General features: G+C 34.1%; 1 protein-coding gene across 1 annotated transcript in view; it reads left to right on the top strand.

Moving 5' to 3' along the window:
* Window positions 1-21275, top strand: part of MS3_00009148 (uncharacterized protein) — a 40371-nt gene extending 19096 nt beyond the window's left edge. The window contains exons 4-11 of the mRNA XM_051217480.1: window positions 531-618; window positions 3899-4170; window positions 5589-5632; window positions 8676-8862; window positions 13014-13146; window positions 15960-16115; window positions 18388-18473; window positions 20174-21275. Of these exons, the coding sequence (XP_051064892.1) occupies window positions 531-618; window positions 3899-4170; window positions 5589-5632; window positions 8676-8862; window positions 13014-13146; window positions 15960-16115; window positions 18388-18473; window positions 20174-20386 (1179 nt within the window). The 3' untranslated portion in view covers window positions 20387-21275. The remainder of the gene's footprint in view (window positions 1-530; window positions 619-3898; window positions 4171-5588; window positions 5633-8675; window positions 8863-13013; window positions 13147-15959; window positions 16116-18387; window positions 18474-20173) is intronic.
* The last annotated feature ends 379 nt before the right edge of the window (window positions 21276-21654 follow it).

The following is a 21654-nucleotide window of genomic DNA, read 5'->3' as shown; positions in this document are numbered from 1 at the left end:
TTCCATGAAAATCTTTTTATCATCCTCTTCTACATGAGTTTAATATATACGATCAGACTATGCTGATTCATACCAAACGTTTCAAATAAATTGATACCTGTTAGGTGGTTCAAAGTAGTCGGGATGGAATCATGCTAGACTTAGGTGTCGTGTTTGCTGGAATTCATCAGCAAGGTGCACCTACAGTCTAAGGAGAACTTATATCCTCTGTAAAAATCGAACCTACCAGCCTCACAATCTCAGACACTACAAATGAGCTATTCACTCCATGGCTAAATGACCACCTGTTTGTCCGTGATGTTCCCGATTGATTGACCTAATCTCTCAACACAGTTCACGTGATATCGAGTCATTCAGACCAGTGATCATACTGAAATTTGTCGACAGAATTTGACCAGCTACTTAAGGTGATTGGGCAAATATGATATTGGTCACTGATACTCGGTGATCAATCAATCAAGTTCCATATGATCATTAGTTTATTTATCTTTTCATTCCATTTTGTTTACCTCATTTTTATTCCGTAAAAGGGTGTAGTGATGCCGAATACAGGGTGTTTAGTTGGAAATTGGTCGCCACCAAGTGAAAAAAGTCGGTTTACCACATTCGTTTTCTCAGGTTCGATGATTTTATTCAATAACGTTTTTATTTTTCACGAAACTTTAAAAATTATTTTTATTTGCTTAATATACTTCTGAATTGTGTATAAATATAGTATTGTGGAAAAAATGTTTATTTTACATTACTAGATTGTGAATTATTATGTCACAATTTTATTATTATTTCTATGATTGTCGATATAGAAGATTTGTAGGAATTGTACAATTTGTAGTTCAGTTCACGAGTCATTGTATACTAGGTAGGACTAGATGTCTGTTTTGTTCTCACTATATCGCGCTCATTAACTCATTACAGATCATACCTAAGATGTTCATGGTTTATAAGAAGTTGTTTACCCATTAACTACTGCCTGCACACTCAGTGGTTTACATTACTAACGTTAGTCAACTCGCGATACTACGCAACCATCATCTGTTGCAATTCCATCCAAAATGTTTAAACTCTAACTGTCGTGGCTTCTTTTATTATATTCTCTGGGTCAGATACATGATTACAATAATGATATTTGTAGTGTTAGATAATTCTGATTATTATTAATTTCATTATTTTTACACGAATTATGCACCACAATAGAAAACCTGATATACTTCAGGGTTAGTAAGAAAACATATTAAAATTATCTAGAGGCGCTTACGTAATGTAAGGATACTCCACATTCTCTTCAGTAAGATTTGGGATGAGGAACAAGTACCAAAAGACTGGAAAGAAGGACTTCTGATCAAAATACCGAAGAAAGGCGATCTCAGCAACTGTGATAGCCACAGGGGCATCACTCTTTTCTCAATACCGGGAAAAGTCTTCAACAGGGTATTGTTAAACAGGATGAAGGACTGCGTAGACGCCCAACTTCGTGACCAACAGGCAGGATTCCACAAGGATAGATCGTGCACAGACCAAATCGCAACTCTACGGATCATTGTGGAACAATCAATTGAATGGAATTCATCACTCTACATCAACTTCATTGACTACGAAAAGGCATTTGACAGCGTGGACAGAACAACACTATGGAAACTTCTTCGACACTACGGCGTGCCTCAGAAGATAGTCAATATTATACAGAATTCATATGATGGATTAAACTGCAAAATCGTTCATGGAGGACAGTTGACAAAGTCGTTCAAAGTGAAGACCGGTGTTAGGCAAGGTTGCTTACTCTCACCCTTTCTCTTTCTCCTGGTGATCGACTGGATCATGAAGACGTCAACATCTGAAGGGAAACGCGGGATACACTGGACACCTAGGATGCAGCTGGACGATCTAGACTTCGCAGATGATCTTGCCCTCCTATCGCAATCGCAACAACAAATGCAGGAGAAGACGACCAGTGTAGCAGCAGCCTCAGCAGCAGTAGGTCTCAATATACACAAAGGGAAAAACAGGATTCTCCGATACAGCACAGCATGCACCAATCCAATCACAATTGACGGAGAAGATTTGGAACATGTAAAAACCTTTACATGTTTGGGCAGCATCATTGATGAACATGGTGGGTCTGACGCAGATGTGAAAGCGCGGATCGGCAAAGCAAGAGCAGCATATTTAGAACTGAAGAACGTCTGGAACTCAAAGCAACTGTCAACCAATACCAAGGTCAGGATTTTCAATACGAATGTCAAGACAGCTCTACTGTATGAGGCGGAAACCTGGAGAACTACGAAAGCCATCATCCAGCAGATACAGGTGTTTATTAACAATTGTCTACGCAAAATACTTCGGATTCGTTGACCAGACACTATTAGCAACAACCAACTGTGGAAAAGAACAAGCCAGATCCCAGTGGAGGAAGAAATCAGGAAGAAACCCTGGAAGTGGATAGGACACACATTGAGGAAAGCACCCAACTACATGACAAGACAAGCCCTCACTTGGAATCCTGAAGGTCAAAGGAAAAGAGGAAGACCAAAGAACACATTACGCTGAAAAATAGAGTCAGACATGAGAAAAATGAACAAGAATTGGATGGAACTAGAAAAGAAGGCCCAGGACAGAGTGGGTTGGAGAATGCTGGTCTGCGGCCTGTGCTCCATTAGGAGTAACAGGCGTAAGTAAGTAAGCTTACGTAATGTATCCATTACAAGTGTGAAATGACTTTTAAACTTTGGTGTTAGTGAAAACATCCAGTTTGTCCTATCTTCTTTGTTTGAAGATCATGAATTTACTGCCTAGGCAAACGCTGAAGAAGTGGATTTGGAAAAATCTGTAAGTACGGTCCAAGCAAAACGCTTGTGGGTGAGAATATCATCTCCAAAAGCTGTCTCCAATCTGGCTGACACCTGACCAAAAAGCTGAGAAGAATCATCGTTCTACGAGTACATCATTTGTTTCTGAAACCACAAAGTGACGAATAACAGACAAAACGTGAAACTATGGTGTAAATAAAATACCTGATTTTTAAACACATCCAGTGGTTTTTGGAAAGGTGGAAATGCAGATGCGTTAAGTGTATTACCATAAATAGGAAATATTTTGAAAGGTTTAAGGTTGGTCAGTGTTAAATTCTGTTCATTGATGATTTTTGTTAGTGTGGGGTGGTTTGTGGGGATGGTGAAATTTCTACAGCTTACGTCACAGATTGATCTTAGTTAGAGTAGGGAGCTGTTCTGCCCTAGTGTAGGATGGTTCGACAATGCTCATCATCGACCTCATCCGGGAATCAAACTTAGGACCTTCAGTCAAACATGCAGGAGCTTAACCTTTATACCAATGAGCTAGCTACCGATGGTGCACACGCCTAACTTCAATCAATTCACAGTACCACATATCCATCTCCCACCGTGGATGTACACTGTTGAGGAATCCTCTACTACGATGAAACAGCTGTCCAGTGCTTTCTGATTTTTAATGGTTTTCGACTTAGGAAGATCAGTGCGTTACGTAAACTATGGTAATGAATTATGTGTTGAGTTTAGAATCTTTTATAAGAACATTTATGTTTAAGCATACAGCTGAGACAAATTGAATTAAATAATTTTATACCACTAAAAAGTTGACATTCTGATGAATGTATTGAAATTTAACAGAGTTCATATCACTAATTTATACAGAAGTGAAATTAAACTTTCTGAAGTTTTCATTTAGCTACCTAAAAATATTAAGTAGTTAAAATATTATACAGTAACAGCTAGTGTTTTTGCTTAACAGTCGTTAGTAATGTGTACTTGTAAGTACGTTACATTTTTTTAGAATTTACTCATTTCCATTTAACATATATTAAATGCATATCTTTCCTGAATTTAATGTTAGCCTGCTGTATTCCCAAAAAATTTCTCTTAAGGTTTAGTATTTGGTGCTGTTATTGGTCAATCATTGGCTGGTGTAATTTCACAACCAAGAATAATTCATTCGACAAATTTAACAACTCCAATGTATATTTCCTATTGGCCTTATGTTCATTATATTTATGGTGTAATCGCTGTAGTATTCTCTGGAATTTGGGCTATTTTAGTATTTAATAATCCTAATCAACATCCATGGATAAGTTCAACTGAGAAACAATATCTTTTGTCAGCATCAATAAATAATTATTCTGAAAATGATAAAAAGTCAGTAAGTTGAACTTTGTTTAGATATAGATTTTGTGTAAATTGGTAAAGGTTTGTGATTTCTTATAGTTAATTTTCAGATGTGTGATTGGTCAGTTTCTATATTTTTAGCCTGAACTCAGTAACTTGGTGAAAAACACAGTGTACTGAATTTGGAAATCAACAATGAAATTTAGACACTTCTGTCTAGTGATTTCCAAATTAGACGAAATGCATATCACAGATTCTACTTCTAGTCACCACCCAACTTTAATGTATAAAGCTTGGAAACAGTTAACCCAAGAAAACTAAGCTGATATTAGACCTAGAATACGGTTAACCTAACATGAGTTTAAATACTTGTCAGGGGATGGAATAAATTCATAATTCTAAGGGCTTTGAAGTGACTGAAAGTAGTATTGAACTCCATCTGATACATTGTATTATGTCATTAGGTAATTTTTAAATGTGTTAAATGTGCATAGATTGTGTCATTATTGGTAGCCTATTTATATTCGTGCAGTGTGGTTACATTTTATGAAGAGTTATCATCTAGAACCAGTGACCGTTAACGTCTAGTATCTCTAGTATCGTTTAGCCATCTCATTGAATCTAGTTGACTTGAAGAAATAATTGAGAATGGGTTTGATCATAGCAACAAGGTAATTTTAAGTGATATGAGAGGTATAGGTGATATTCTCGATTCCCAGCCCTCCTACTGTAGAAGTATACTTCTTTGTAAGGTACTATAAGAAGAAACTGGGTTACGGGTGAGCTCTATGACCTGAGGAAGTGACTCCACATCCCAAGGGACAGCAACCCGAGGTTGGTCGTACATGGTGTTTTTGTGAACAGTTTTGGATGTGTTTGCTCTCCATTTGTAACGCCTTAAAATTAGAGAAAGGAATCCACTTGGCAAGGTGAAGTGTTCTATTTTTAGGGCTGGCCGTTTCTAACCCCTTTTTCAGTTTAAATGAAGCATTAATACATATGCTTATTACCCAAGAGCACCATTTCACTGGTGTCACGTCTGAGTATAGTCAACAATGCGACTTCACCTCCAGACTATGAGTTTGCTGCTTTAAGCCCTACTGTTCTTTAGCCGACACTCTTGACAAGGTACGACCAAGAGGAATGAAAGTTTCAGTTAATATAACTCAATTAGTTCTTCGCAATATCCAAGCCTGACCACCACATCAAGGTAGCAGTCAAGTCAATTGAATTGCTATAAAGTATTCTGTTAAGCTGATGACTTTCACCTCACACCTTGCAAAGTTAAGTTTGTTTCAAAGCTTGGAAAATTCAACATAACAAAATAAATCAGTCTGAGCTACAAATTCCTTTGTCGATTATGCGATTTTGAATTTTTTTAGTTGATCTGGATGTTTTCGACGATGATTTGAAAAAATACAAAATTATTTATCCATCTTCTATTATTTATAGGGAAAAATGACAAGTAGTGTCGTGAATTCAACAGATTCAAGAAGGTATTTACTTATTTCATTTTATTAATTTTTGTGTCATTAATTGCACAATGATCGTTCAATACGATTGGTGATAACTTTTACTCTTGACATACCTGAACTCTACCATTTACATCTCACTAGAACTTCAGGGACGTCTTGAAGTGAATGGCGATTTAACTGACTGAAATCAGCCTTTAAAGAACACAGCCTACACATTAAACTAATTTACACTAAACACTCTCAAATGAACTTTATTAATCAGCTCACTAGTGATTTCAAGCTGTTACTGAAGTTCTAAAAAGAAGACTCAACTGGTCAGAAATGTTGAGAGTGAAACAATTGTCACTAATGCATCGAATTATCGTCACACAATATTGCAGATTAATTGAAGTCAGAATTATATTATTGGAGAGCGAACCAGTAGTTGCAATGATTTAGTGTTCGCCAGTAGACCAGAATGTCGCGGATTCGATCACTGAATGGGTCAAGAGTGTTCACTGCTGACAACTCACAAATTAAGACAGAGCAATTGTACAATCCTTTCTGGTTCTCTACAGCAACCCGACCGAGATTAGTCTGTAACAAATATGACTTACAAATTAAAGTGAATTCCTCAAGATCGCTTCATTTCCATTAAATCATTGTTTAATGAAGAAGATATTAAAAAACTTACAATAGGTTGGATCGCTTTATTTTTAATCATGTTACATTTGCCATTGTCTACAGTTCTTTAACAAGTAATATCAACAGAATTAGGAGTAACAATAACAACTGAACCAAGCATGTAGAACTGAGTAAACAGACATCTGGTTTATACAAGAATAACATAATAAATTTATAGTTTAGATTCAGTTAACCGACCGGACGGTTATATGTTCTGACAAGGTGTCTGATTCCTGAATGTTAATTCGAAATAGAACCAATCACTTTCTTCATATCATTTGGTTACTAAATACCTGAAATCAGTTAGTGATAGTATACATTCCTACTGTAGTGAAGGAGAACACAAGTGAGGACAATCTAATGAATTTGAATACAAAATTACAGGACATCTTAGTAAAATCTGAGAACTATACAGTAAATACTTCATTTACAAAATGCCAACCGATTGTTTCAAACTCGACTGTTCCTTTTGCAAATATCAGTCAATTGTCTCAGACTTCATTGTTCCTTCATTTACACAGCAATCATTCACTGTTCTCATTCTATTTTCTTTGATCTTCTTAAACTTCTGCCGCTAGGCATTTCACTTTCGATTGATGATACATACTACTTATATTTGTCGACAGTAGCATACACCACAATACTAGCTAACCCTGAGGTATAAAATTTTCTAAGCATCGAAAGAACATCTCAGAACTGTAAAAATTAAGAGTTATATTGATATGATTACGTACACTGAATTCTGAAAACTACAAAGAAAGTTTAGGATTCACTGAATAACTCAGTGGATTACTGAACATTACCAGGGATGTGACTTACTTTATGCTTAATCGGCACTAGTTTCATCATCTATTCAAGTTTACATAATCAAAGACTTTAATTTGATTGATGGTGACTTCAGCTTGAAAATGGATTTAGGTTCTGACTGGCTGGAATGTGGCTTAAAACATATGAAGCATGGTAAGTTATTAACCGCTTAGAATGTGATGTTATATGAAATGAAAGTAAACTAGCGAGATCAATATACATAAGAACAGTTCACATTGTTAATGAATTCTGTCATAGATACATGAATGAGTATATTACTAAATCATAGACAGTTTTTCATTTATGAGGACTTTTATCTTCTCATTGGTGATGTTGAGGTCTGCAATCGATCAGTTCCTATCTATATACGTGCATCCCAAACTATTTTGAAAGGTCTTTTATTATGATTGGGTTAAAGTTCTAATGTGTCTATCAAGACTGTAATGCAGGCACTTTCGACTAATGAGTCCCAAATGAAACAAAATACGTATCCTGTGTTTCAATGTTAACCACTATTTAACTTTAATGGAGATCAGTCTTTTTTAATTAGGACTGTCTTATGGATTAGGTGACCATAATCTTCATCTGTCTGGTTGAATAAACTCTAAAATGTGAATGATTCACATTTTATTAAGACGCTTTATTAAACAAAATTGGTCATTTCTACAGTCACATATGTATTTTATAGTTTACAATACGAAGTGACCTTAGAAAACTATTGAAAACCAGGAAGCATTGCTCTGCTATTTGGTCCTAGTATGAGGCTCTTTAGTAATGAACGTCAACGACCATCCTGGTACCTCTACGGACCCCCTATGATAATAATAGTCCTGTGCTCACTGATCAATAAGTTCGAGAAGTGATTCTCATAAGTCTAGTGAGCAGCGGTGGCAAATATAGTTTAATCATGTTTAGTGTAAGTCAGTAAACTGTCTATGATATTGGAAGATGGCTTAGCAATATTTTGAAATGATTCATATTAGATATCAAAACCAGTGAATGCCGGATCAGTGGTCTAAATATTATGAGCTGGCCTGGAGACCAGATGGTTGTGAGTCCAACCCTTGATGGCGTTGTGGGTGCACAGTGCTGAGGAGTTCCATTGTGTAAGAATATAGCTGTGCAGCACGCCTCAAAGTACTTCCTGATCTCGAATGGCTGTGGAACCATTTTCAATGCATGGATTATATCACAAGGTTAAAAAATCTCCAGAAAACCCCTAAACTGATTAGACTCTGCTCTATCCACTTTGTTCTAGGCAAGTGGATAATACCATTATTCCTCATATCTAGAATGTGACTCATGCTCAGTTATCTGGTGGAGGACTTTATTTTCGCAAAAATTGAAAAATTGAACAAAAAATGTCAATAGTCCCTCTTAAATTTAACCTGGACAATGTAATGGCTATTACATATATCATTCAGGATGGCTTTTAAGTAAAACAAATTGCCTGTTATACTAGTCTTTTTAACAGGAAATATATATGGTAATAGCATGTTATTCATTTTTCATATTCATACTATTTCGCCATAGCTTTGTTGATTATGATCTTTGAATTTATTTTTTCCTTCATATGAAATTTACTCTTTTTTAGTTTAGATAATATTTCAGTTGAAACGAGAGTTTTACATAAAAATCCAGTTCCATGGCGTCAAATATTTAAGTCAGCTCCGGTTTGGTCAATTATAATTTGTCATGTTTGTTTCAATTGGTCTTTCTATTCGTTAATTACATCTATGCCTACTTATATGTGTCGTGTCCTAGGATTCAGTATGACCGAAGTGAGTCGTAATTTACATCTATATGTTTAGTTATAAACTCAATTTCGATATACCTACTAAGTGTGCTGGTGTCAAATAGAATCTCTTAAGTTAACTATGTGGGGGTTTAACCTACATCAACAATACCCATGACTTCCGCTTAACCAACAAAACTAATGACCATCGACATAGGCAGTATATCCAAACGCGCATTAGTTCGCACAGATTCTTGTATTTGCCCTAGTCCTTAATAAGAATATGTGAACTGTCAACCGATTTATTCTCTATTGTTATATCTCAAAAACTCACATGATAATATGAAATCAGTTACATGACTACAATACACCATAATAGAAAAGTTAAATCGGTGCATTACTATGTCATTTGTGATTCAGAACTGAGTAACAGATGCATAACTAATTAACGGTAATTTGTGGAATGTAAAATGTATGCTAACCTTTGATTGATTAAGTGAAAGTTTACCAGGAGAGTGGTATAAAAATACCGTTAACCAAATGCTTATTCGCGTACTACATCCAACAACCTAACACTTGAGTACAGTGTGTACAATGTTCATTCTGTTAAATTGGCTCACAGTTCAGACTAGTCCATAGAATTCCATCATCTGTGTAAGGGAACTAGATAAATATAACGTAGGTCCATAATCAGGGATCAGTCAGTTGTAGAAATCTCATTTCGAAACGGGTTAACTGCATCCTGAATGGTTTAGTGGTAATATTTCAGACAATGAAGATGAATGATAGGGATTCAAATCACATCAATCCCTTCAAGATTCCAAGTACCCCTTGATGAAGAGTATCTACTAACAAGAAACCTAGGTTAGGCAAAGTATCCTGCCAACTACTTAGAATGATTTCATTATATCTGCATTCTTTCTACTCAACTCAGTATTTGAAAAAAATTCATTTTCCTAAGTTTTTCATTAGAAACAATTAAATTAGGTAGCTGTTTATTCAAGTTTGTTGATAAATCTTGTCACCATTAGGGATATATAATACATAGTTTTTAACAGATTGGAAATTTCATCATTTCATTTTCTTTCGAAAGATTTCCTTGCTATTCATTTTTTTTTCTCTTTACAACTTACTTATTCTAGTAACCATTAATTAATTAAACTAATAGTAAACATTACTGTGTGTTCAAAAACAGTTTGTTCTTACCTTAAACCTACCCTGGTAATATTGACTTATTATCCAGAGTGATTATGTTTTGAATTGTGTTCACATTATTATTATTACTCTTATTATTATCCTTATCTCCTCTTACCCCATTTCCAGTCTAGTTGACCCTTTATTTTTATATATAAATGCTCTTAACAAGTATGTGTGATCAGATTGTTCGAAATGTATTGCGCCAATATATCACGTAGTTCTGATAATCTTCGTCTTCTCATTACATTATCGAAATTTGTCAAAGGGACTAATTGTTTTAAACATTACTGTGTTCTTTGACAAACTTATAAAGAATACATTGTATATTTTTAATGATTTCAAGTGATTATTCAACATAGAACCGTATAAATTGAAGATAAACATTAACTACTGAAAACGACTCTTAATGTTCTAACGTTTATATCATGTCAAATTAGAATAAACAGATATATTTTTAAAGTTTAAGTTATCTGTAACTTTTTCAATGTCCTGTATTTATGTTGTGTTAAGAATTATTGATTGAGATCATGAAACGATTGATGTTAGACCATCGTTGGAAACCTGGAAGCACTGGACAGCCTTTTCGTCCTAGTTTGGGACTCCTCAGCGGTGGGCACCCATGATCTCGCTCGCGGGATTCGAACCCAAGCCCTTCAGTCTCGCGCGCAGACGCTTAACCTACTGGACCACTGAGCAGCCATCCGATGGTGTTAGTGTCTAACATCAACCAATCCGAAAAATTGCGCGACCATCTTCCATTGTACTGGGGTAGATATCTGTCTCTAATCGACACGGATTAGCTCCATTGGTCACGGCTTCTCACTAGAACTCCGAGAATTTTCTCACGAAGCTAGTCACTAGTGAGCGAGATGATGGATGCGCGCTGCTGAGGAGTCTCAAAATAGGCCGAAACGGCCATTCAGTGCTTCCAGGTTTCTAATGGTGGTCTAATATCAATCGGTTCATGATCTCAATCGAAAAACCTTAATAATCTCCACAACCCTATACTGATAATTAAGCAATTTTGTTGATTTTCCTGTCCATTTAGTAAATGAATGTTGTATATTGAAGTGTTATTTTTAATTGAAGATTTTATTTTAAGCTATAACTTGCACAATATTTGCGTTTTACAATCAACATGTGTAAAGTGTTCATAACGGATACTTCTCGAGGAATTTTTTGTGAAAATCACACTTCAATATACAGCATTCATACACTAAATGAACAGAAAAATGGATCCTACAAACTTATTCAACACTGAAAACGTTGGAGGTAACCTTAGTCTATGTTTTATTTGCTGAAAATTGAAATATCCGTAAAATGAAGTTGTAAATGCTATCAAAATAAATAACTTTGATCTAATTGGTGATGCTTTTCAAAAGATCTTTTTTTTCCGGACAAGGCTTATAGTTAACGTCTTGTTCAAGAAAGAAAGTCTTTGTATTATCCTCACCACTGGGGCATGATGCCATAGAAACGAATTGCTCAAGCATTTTTAGAATAAAGACTAGTCAACACTTTGATAGGGGAGTTTTTCTGTGGACTGTCATTTGTTAAGGTTATGTTATATTGGGATAAGATAAGTGTCCATGAATGTTTAGTATCTGTGCCAATATTTAGCTTCCAGGGCAAAGACCGACCCGCATCTCTGAGTGGTGCCATGGAGTTAGTCAACTCTGTTCATGAGCTAACGTGGGCTATTAAGTAGGGACTAGGCTGACCGGCCAATCCTCTTAAACCAGTAGAGATAAGGCTAATCTTCCAGTTTGTCTTAAAATCTGAATAATAGAGAGGGGCGTTTAAGTTTCTACTGACATGCGTGAAAGTTAGTACTGGGAGAAAATTTCCTTTTAGTGCCTGACCGGATTCACTCTGGAAAGACTTATTGGGTCTGGGATCATAAACTGTGTTGTAACCAGTGCTCAAGGGTTGACACTAAGCTTACCTATAGCATTAGTGTGATGAGAGCATATCGTTAACGATGAATTATGTATGGATTTATTTGATTACTTTTTATTCAACCACTGGTCTGCTAACTGGGTTGGTAGCATCTATACTTATGCGTATACTATTGAGTGTACAGGCCTTCGTCTCTCCACTCTATATATGCGTGTAACCTACACTTGAGAGATGAAGCATCTATACTTATATATGTATTGTAGAATGTATAAATCTTGATTTACGCGCTATATACACACATGTAACGTATACTCATGACAGCATGAATATATGCCTATGTGTTTACTGTAGAATGCATGTCTTTGATGTGTTTATTCTACATATACATGTAACTCATAATTGCGGCAGTTCCACGCCCATACCAGTGTATTAATTATAGTTCTAGACGATTTTGGGTTGTTACCAAATTCCTGAAAGTGACAGGAAAGGATAGATTGTAATTTGTCCGTCTGTGCTACAGATACTGATTTTCGTATTCGCACACAGAAAACAGAAAAGTAAACTGTAACGTGTTCGTTTACTTTTCTTTCTCCAGTACTCAGCCGCGAACTCTTTGCAAGAGCTCTTTTCTTTTCACGAAGATCCTAATGGTTTTCCTAGTTCGTTGGGTGGGAATAATAATATCTGGCTTATTTCCATTTATTTGATAAGTGGATGCTGCACATAAGAGCAGGATTTCATTTCATGCGCTGACTTCCACTTTGTCAGTTCTTTTTATCTGATAAGTTAAGATAAGCTACAGTGGCGTATTCGTGGAAGACATATAGGTAACTTTAGATGACTGAAATTAAATCCTCAGTAAAAATTACACTCTGATGTATAGCACTGATATATATTAAATAAATGGAAGAATGCTCGGAAATGCTAGATATTGCACTTTTGTTGGATACCGAAAAAAGGATGGTTTTCCTAACACTAATATGTTTAATGTTGCGTTGTTTTGCTGCACCTAATCTTTTTTTTTACAAGTGGAAAAATCAATTTATTCACCTTTCTTCCTTATTTTTCTACGTTGTTGAAAAAATAACAATTTTTACATAGAATGGTCTCTTATCATCTATTCCGTATATTGCACAATCGATTGTCGGTTTATTTGCCGCCTATCTGTCAGATTTTGTAATCGCTAAACGATTTTTATCTACCACTTCGGTACGTAAATTAAATAATGTTATAGGTAAGTGATCATTTCTTGTACCCTGTGTTGATGATGACAGTGAGAACCACTTGCTGATTTTTAAACGAATAATACTCTTGTTATGCCTACGGAGTTACTTGACTGACTTATGCTTAGTATTGAAAACCCCGAATTTGACGATATTTAGTGACAAAACGAAGATTGATTATATGAATTTATTCAACCTCCAAAACAAATCAAACGCACATCTGAATACACGAATGCGATGTTTCTTTTCATAAAATCAGTTTAACACTCATATTTGTATAATTTGAATTAAGTGATACCTAACACCAATTAACCACTAACTTATTGAGTGAATACATAGGTACAATATCATACAACTAAGTTTTTTTTTTCTCAGGATATAGTGCAAATAATCGATTTTATGTCATTTGCAACCGAATCGGTTAAGTCATTGCTCGCTACATCAATTGTTTCAGACGACCAAATTATGAAACTTTCGGTTAAAGGGGAATACAATTATCTCATTGATGTCAACTATTAGAGTTTTGCTACTTAGAAAATACCGAACTTGATTGACTGAATCAGTTTGACATTTGCTAATGTTGATTTTAAACAATACTAAACGGGAATTCATAATTATTTGCAAAGGTTTGTTTTTTCGAATGGTTAATGTGAAAGATTTCAGTTGATCAGTCCGTATAGGAATATGTACATCGCATCTTAAACGGATTCCCTAGATATTGCCCGTTAGTCACAATCTTTTATTAAAGTTGGATAGTGAGTAGCAATGAAAACCAGGACACTCATTTGTTCCTGTTTGGGTCTCTTTGGTTGGATGTTCCTTCATCCCAGTGTTAATGTTCAGTCTGAAATTCAATCTTATTAACTTTCGCTTCAAATCTCAATATATTACACAATAGAGTCGGGTCATATAATTAATTTCAATCGCACAAGAATTCCAAAGAAAGGTTTCGATTCTTAGAAAGAGAGATTAATAGCCGAAGCACTACACATATGGGCGAATCCAAATAGTATTAATAGGAGAGATGCAATACAATTAGTTGCACCATGGCAACTAATAATTAATAAGTAAACCTGAACTCCTTATTCTATTTAATACATCACTTATTATCTGAATAACTAATTATATTTAACTGTTCTAATCAGTTGTTTTTTCTGAATATGGTAAATGATTAACTGCAACAGTAAAATAACATAATCATCCATTCCTCCATCTTTATTTTGTTTATTTATCGTCATTTTATGCACGCTATGACATCTTTAAAAAATCATAGATCAGAGGCGATAAGTAGTCAATGTAATTTCTTCTTACACCTCAGATACACTTACACACAATACACACAATCCGTTATCTTAACACACTCCCCCTTACACACCGTATGTTTCATACACACTACGGCAAATACTTTCAACATCATTAATATGAATTTAAACCAATTAGTCCCCTTTATAAATTTCGATAGAACAATGAGAAAACGGAGTTGATCTGAAAAATGTGATTTATTTGCGCTATACATTTCGAACAATCTGGTCACACATATACTTGTCAGGGCATTTTATATAAAAATTATTAAAGGTCAATTAAATGAAAGTTCAAGTAAAAAAGTAACAAAGGGAAGAGAAAGAATAAGAAATTGTCGTGTTATCCTAGTCCATAGAATGACTTAAGGATTACCAAGGTAAATTCAAGATTACAACAAATTGTTTTTGTACACATAAGGGGTTTTTAAATTTACGAATAGCCATGGCTTCAATAAACTTAAGAATTCGTCCTTGACAATTTCTATACAACGTTCTAAAAGCTGTATTTATGTCAATTTTGTGCCCCGTTTCAATTATATGTTTCGCTATCGATGAACCTGGTTTTATACCTCCCACGTTGATCGGATCATTTGACACACATTGGTTTTGATGCCGTCTAGGCACATGTTAAATGACCCATGATTGCATTGATTGGATGGCATATTTAGTATATAGTCAACCGAAGAACCATATACCTATCTATATTTGATTATATTTCCTTGAAAGGGCTTGGGCCAGATTGCCGAGCAAAACGTTGAATTTACTTCAAATTCATTCACTGAGATTTTGCAAATAAATTCTTCCTCCATAAGCCATACATTAGTTTCTGTTTGAACATCAACAATGCAGGTACATTCAGTTGATCAGTTCCAAAAAATGGAAGTAAACGTGCCTACCTGGTTCCACTGTCAGTTACTATTCAAATTATTAAGATTTTTGTACTCTTTAAAAGATTATTAAAAAGATTCAGCTATCATTCTTTATTTACCAGTGGTGATTTCTGGTTAGTTAGGAGGCATTCATTCACAAATAATTACTTTTGACGTTCCTTCTAACAGAGCTGTCGAAACCTGTGATCCTGCTTTGAATGGGTAAGGTTCAGTAACTCACAAATAAGCTAAATGGTTTAATCATAGAGTTTTCATTAGCATTATGGACTATATCCACTTCATTGATTAAATGATCTTCGAGCTAAATAGTCAGTTGAATGTGATTCACTAGATACTGGCTTTGTGATCCATAGGTATGATGCTTACAATAACATCTAATTTGGTTGTGTATACTACTGAAGCGGAGTCCGAAATGAAGTTGTGACAGTTATCTAATTGGTCATATCTAAAGCGGTTCAAATACATTTTCTTTTCTTTTTTCAGTAAAATGATAAGTAACTTGGTGTAAATCAGTGACCTTAATATTTCATTTTCTTCTAATTTAGTAATCATTGTTATAAAAACTATTCATTGAATGATCATGTTAAACTTTTTCTTTCCGCTTTCATTTTCTTTTCGTCTCGATCAACCTAGCCTTGGGTGGCCTTGGTTTAAGTCTAATATGTGTCAGTTTAGTTGGATGTAATCGGATGGCCGCTATTGTTTTATTCTCTGTTGCAATTGGCTTAATGGGGTTTTCTTTGGCTGGTTATGGATCGAATGCTTTGGATTTGGCCCCAATTTACAATGGTAGTTTATTTTTCTCGTTAGTTCAAATTGTTAAGGATGAGAGACTTTTGTTAGTTAGTTTATTTTCATAGGTGTTCGTGTGTGTGTGTGTGTGTGTGTGTACTACTGATGAAACCTACAAACTTCAGTGAAACAACTATCATCTATTGCTTTTCAGTGTTCACTAGTACCCAAACTAATATCAATCTGTGATGAATATTACTAGTGATTTGTTTTTGTTGTGTTAGGAAATTTATCGAAGGTGAAGTTCCTATCACTAGTTACAGAATCATCGAAAACCAGGGATTGATTAAGTTAACTAGGGATTTCATAGTAGTGTACATGCACGACCCTATATGGAATCACACTTAACGATTTTCAATATAATAATAGTGGTATTATACATCTTCTTTGCGTTTTATATGTTTATAGGTGTAGAAAGATGAAAACGGAAGGTAGCATCATCATCATCATATCTCATGAAATAATCTTCAGGTGACTAAAAGCACAGCTTTTACTTCAGGTTAACAGATATCTTATAGAAAAAATCAAAAAGCTGTTTCAGTAAAAAAATAATTACAAATTTCAACAATCACTCACAGTAGTTCTTTTATTGTTTGTCGAAGTAATATTATGTTCAGTATAGTAATTTCAATGGTATATAATCTCATATAATGGACAACTGAAAAGTGGATAATGTCTTGTTTTTCTAATTCTGTAGGACTAATGAAATTCTACCAAGCAAGTTGTAATGTGATCACTAATCGAAACAACTTGACTTTGTGTGCACTTTGTCAAATATTATATGATTGAAGACAACCTACAGGATATCCTTTTCTACCTGGTATTCATGATAGTTGGATTTATCAACAAGGCATACCTTCAGTCTGGAGGGAATCGGTGCGCACTATGTCTCACAGTCTGAGATGTTAACACTGAGTTATTCAGACTGTGACTGACCTCCTATCGGACTGAAATATTTACAACTGAATAATTACTGAGTATTGATGATGAATCTCATGCTGTCAAGTTCATTATTCTCTGTCGAATTCCATCAACCAAGTTGCAGTATGACTAAAATATCGATTGAAATTACGTTATTCTAAAAAGTTGATAACACTCGATAGAAACAAACTATTGATTGGAATAAGTATATAAAACATAGATGAACGAAATGGGAATATCACGGAATATAAATTAAATGTATAAAAGACTTCTCTACCGATTCATTTATTTTTCAGTTGTCTTGCGTGGTCGTCTGATTAACAGCAGATGATTATGTAAACCACAAAATTCATCAATCCCTTTAAGCCTTCTGTTCTAAGAATAAACCTGTGCGCACTAGTGACTAAATTCCAGAGGCAATTCACAAAGGTCTACTAAGCTAAATTAACCGGTGTTCAATCATGTTGATTGTTTGTCAGTTACTCAAAAATGGCATTAAAATATGTCTGCGCTGTTTCACGAATCGACGGAAGTTGAACATCTTAACCATTGTGCGTCGACTCAGTGGTCTAAATGTAAAGCACTTGCTGATCGGTCTGAAGGTTTTGGATTCGATCCCTCTGTGGGGTCACTGCTGATGAATCTCATACTAGGAAAAAATAACTATATAGTACTTTGTGGTTCTCAGTAGCGGTCTAACTAAGATTGATTCATGATGTAAGTTACAAAATTTATTTATCAAGCCTCAAACTGCTTCTAATTAAGTAACACTAAGATTAGTTAAGTTCATCTATTGTTTTTTATTATCAAATGATAACTAAATGATTTTACTAAAATAAATAAAATTCTTTTGAGAAATCGTATATTTGTCATAGTGTTAAATATCCACTCAAATTTTTTAAAAAAGGACTTTGGACACACACACACACTCTTTTTCTAAAAACAACCTTCAAGTAGTCCATTATATTTGTGGTGAGACTATAATTTATGGAAGACCTTTGAACAGCGCCAAAGTGAGACAACTCACCTAATTACTAAAGTCAAAAGAGACCAATGAATTAGTGTAAGGAATTGGGATTAGAATTTAGAGTTATAATTTAAGGTTAGGAATTAAATTGAGGATTTTCATCAGAAACTGGCATCAGTTATAATACCGAATTGCTATTTAACTATATGGATGAATGAAAATCCAAGACCTGATACCCGTGATTTCATAAGTTCGTTCATAAATTATAGTCTCGTGATATTTGTCCATATTTACATGATGAACATTTGTGTAGTAAAAGTGAAACTTATTTTCTTTACCGTTTCCGTAATATACATGAGTATGATGTCGATTGATTTTCAGGCAATATAATTTCAGTAACTAATACTGCTGCTACTCTACCAGGTATCTTTGGTCCACTATTAATCGGTTATATAACAAGAAATAGTGTAAGTGTATTTATCACCCTTTTTTTAAAAAAAGAATTCAATATTTGTTATTTTTATGTTGAACCTAGTTCCGGCTGGTGTATTGAGGTTTTAACAAAACATGATTCGTATAATCTAAATATGGTACTACCCAATTCCTTGTGTAAAGTATCAGGTTGTGTGAACTCAAACCAATAAGTCAGTCATTTTACTAAAAGCCAATTATTTAAACTAAGATGTATTTTAGCTGCACTGTACTTTTGGTGCATTTTACTTAGATAAGAGGTAAAGGCCCGATCATTACTATTAAAAAATACAGGGTAGTAATCACTAACATCATTTTCATTCCCTGTTATATAACAGTGATATAGGATCAAATAACAAAAACAAATCAAATTTATGCAGAAAACGAGGTCAGAGTGTTATCGGGTAAAAGAATTAATTATCTAAATGAGTATCACCATCTATACTTACTCTAGTCATTTTTAAAACTTGAAAAGTATGCATTAACTGTAAATATTGTTATTGTTAGACTTTTGACAGTCATGATCGTTCCCTTTTATCTAACTGATTGTTCAAATGTTAGGAAAATGATAATAACTGTAACAGCTCACAGTACATAACAGATATAGTGTTCACTGGAAATCCAAAGTAAAGTGATGAATCAGTAGTTAAGGCATTCACTGTTCAGTCACAGTCTCAGGTTCGAACTCGGCTCAGTCCACTTCTGTTCGGACAACTGGGTAGTATAACTAGCATTCACATGTAAAGTGTAGGTTAAAATCAACTATACAAATCTGCACTTGAAAATGAATTACCAATAGCTATAGTATGAATTTGAGTAATCATCAGTTCACACTGGTACAGTCTTCAGTCAGAGTTTAATATTGGTAAAATATTAATAATGGGACTGATAATGTAATTGCATATACTAACATGTTATTTCAAGGTTTAATTACCATTTAAGCTATTTCATCTTCGATGAAAGGATTACTCTCTGTTGAAAAAGTAATATTTGCTTCCCTATCTATAACAAAATTTTAGAAAAGTATTAAATAATAGCAGATTGAATAACTGTTTCTCATTAGTCTATTGCTGTTCAGCAACTTCCACTCATCATGACTTGATGCCATTACCGAACCAATTAACTTCAGGTCTTGCAATGAACATGATATCATTGAATGATTTGATATAAAATAGAGCATAACTTTCATTTCACTTAATGTATGACATAACATCATAACTGTATTCATGTCACTTGTCGATAACTGCTTCATTCTCAAAATGATTAGATATTTCCATCTACTAGAAATTTGAAAATTTATATCGAAACTATAGAATAACACGAACTTACTACAGTTAGATATATGAATTATGACTCGACAATCTAAATGGTAACGCATTCGTGGAAGTACCTTTCATGATCCTTTAGAATTCCTTAGGCAAACACTTCTAAAAACTCCCTTATTAGAAATAAAACGATATCCAGTTCCATTGAATTTTTAGTAATTTCCAAAATGATACCAATGTATAATATGAGCGTAGAGTTATTTGATCTCTTATCGATTTTTATACTCCACTTGGTGATCATGAATGCTTTAATCACTCCGTTGTTAAGGATTGTAAAAGTCCATTTGATTAATCGTTTATTATACATTTTCCATTACTGTTTGCTCATCTTCTTTTTCTTCTTCTTCTTCTTTCTTCTCTTTCTACCTTAGTCAAGCATTCAAAATTGGATGATTGTTTTCGGTATAGCTGCAGGAATAGCATGGTTTGGTGCATTAATGAATTTATGGTTGACAAGCGGTGAAATTCAACCATGGGGTCGATTAACTTACATGAAAAATACTAATACTACTAATTCAGTGACTACTGATAATGGTGCACCAAAATTTCAAAATATTATTACCAATCAAAATGATAATCAATAATATCAACCCATTCCATACTAAATATTATCCATTAAAAACATTCTCAACCATATTGTTTCTCTTCAAACTATATTCAATTCTAATTATATTTTGAATGATTAATGTAAAAGAATGAAAGAATGATTCTTGAAAGAAGATGATGATGATGATGAAAAAGAAGAAGAATGAGAAGAACAAATATGATCACGATTAGTCTTCCTGTTTCCTCTTTTGTCTTTTCAAAACTATTCTCAATTTTGTGGAGGATTTTATTATTTGAAATTTGGAGAGCTTTTTTTTATAAATTTTCCTTTCTGTAATTCTTTCTTTCGTTATAATATTCTAATGTCCTAGTTAAATGTACATAAAATCCCGTTACTTAGTTGTTATTATTCTTCTTCACTTAGTGACTATTCAAATAATGAAAGATTCTTATTGAATACAATAAGTATAACCAATGATGACATGTTTGTTTACATCCTTATTTGTCTGACTGTTTTCTTGAGATGATGTGGAAGATTTGTAGCTCAGGTGGATGATTTTGGTGGAGTTTTGTTCTTTTTATTATTTTTTAAATCATGATTCGTTTGAATCCATTGAAGAGAAATAAAATAATAATAATAATCGTAAACATCTATTTACATTAGAACACTTATTGTTTACAAACAGTTATGTATTTGTATATTGAGTAATTATTTTTTTTATATTAATAAAGTTGATTTATTCTTTTTCAGCTGATTACAATTTTGTTCCCTTTTTTTTGAATATTTGGTTGTTTTTTTAAAATATTCATTTCAGTAGTATGTTATGAATCTTGAATTCCTCTAGTTTCCATTCATTCCTATTGATATATACTTGTGATTATCTACCATGAAATGGCTATTTTTGATTAAAGAAAAAATTTCGTTTAGTTTGTTTTTTTGTTAACTCTTTCAAGCTACTTATGGAATTCGATGGTAGTCTTACAGTATATCAGCTTAGTTATCTGTTTCTAGTGTAGATAACCAACTAGATGATCTATGTCGAATGATTAGAGGTCTACTCGAGTTAGATGGGATTCGTGTGACGAACCAGATAACTTCGAAGTCACACTTCGCAGTCAGCATCTAACGTGGATTACACCTTCGACGTATCAAAGTACTATGGATACTTTGAAGACCGTATAACACAAAGGACGTTATTATGGAAATATATTAGTAAGAATGAGTACAGAGAGGATAGCGAGACCACCACATGCGCCAGTCTATGAAATACGATTAACTGTGCGCGTTGGTTGTCATTGACCTTGA

This window comes from Schistosoma haematobium, chromosome 5, assembly GCF_000699445.3.
Source record: "Schistosoma haematobium chromosome 5, whole genome shotgun sequence".
Classification (NCBI taxonomy): domain Eukaryota; kingdom Metazoa; phylum Platyhelminthes; class Trematoda; order Strigeidida; family Schistosomatidae; genus Schistosoma; species Schistosoma haematobium.
The sequence above is the reverse complement of the archived record's forward strand: the minus strand, read 5'-3'. Positions and strand labels throughout refer to the sequence as shown.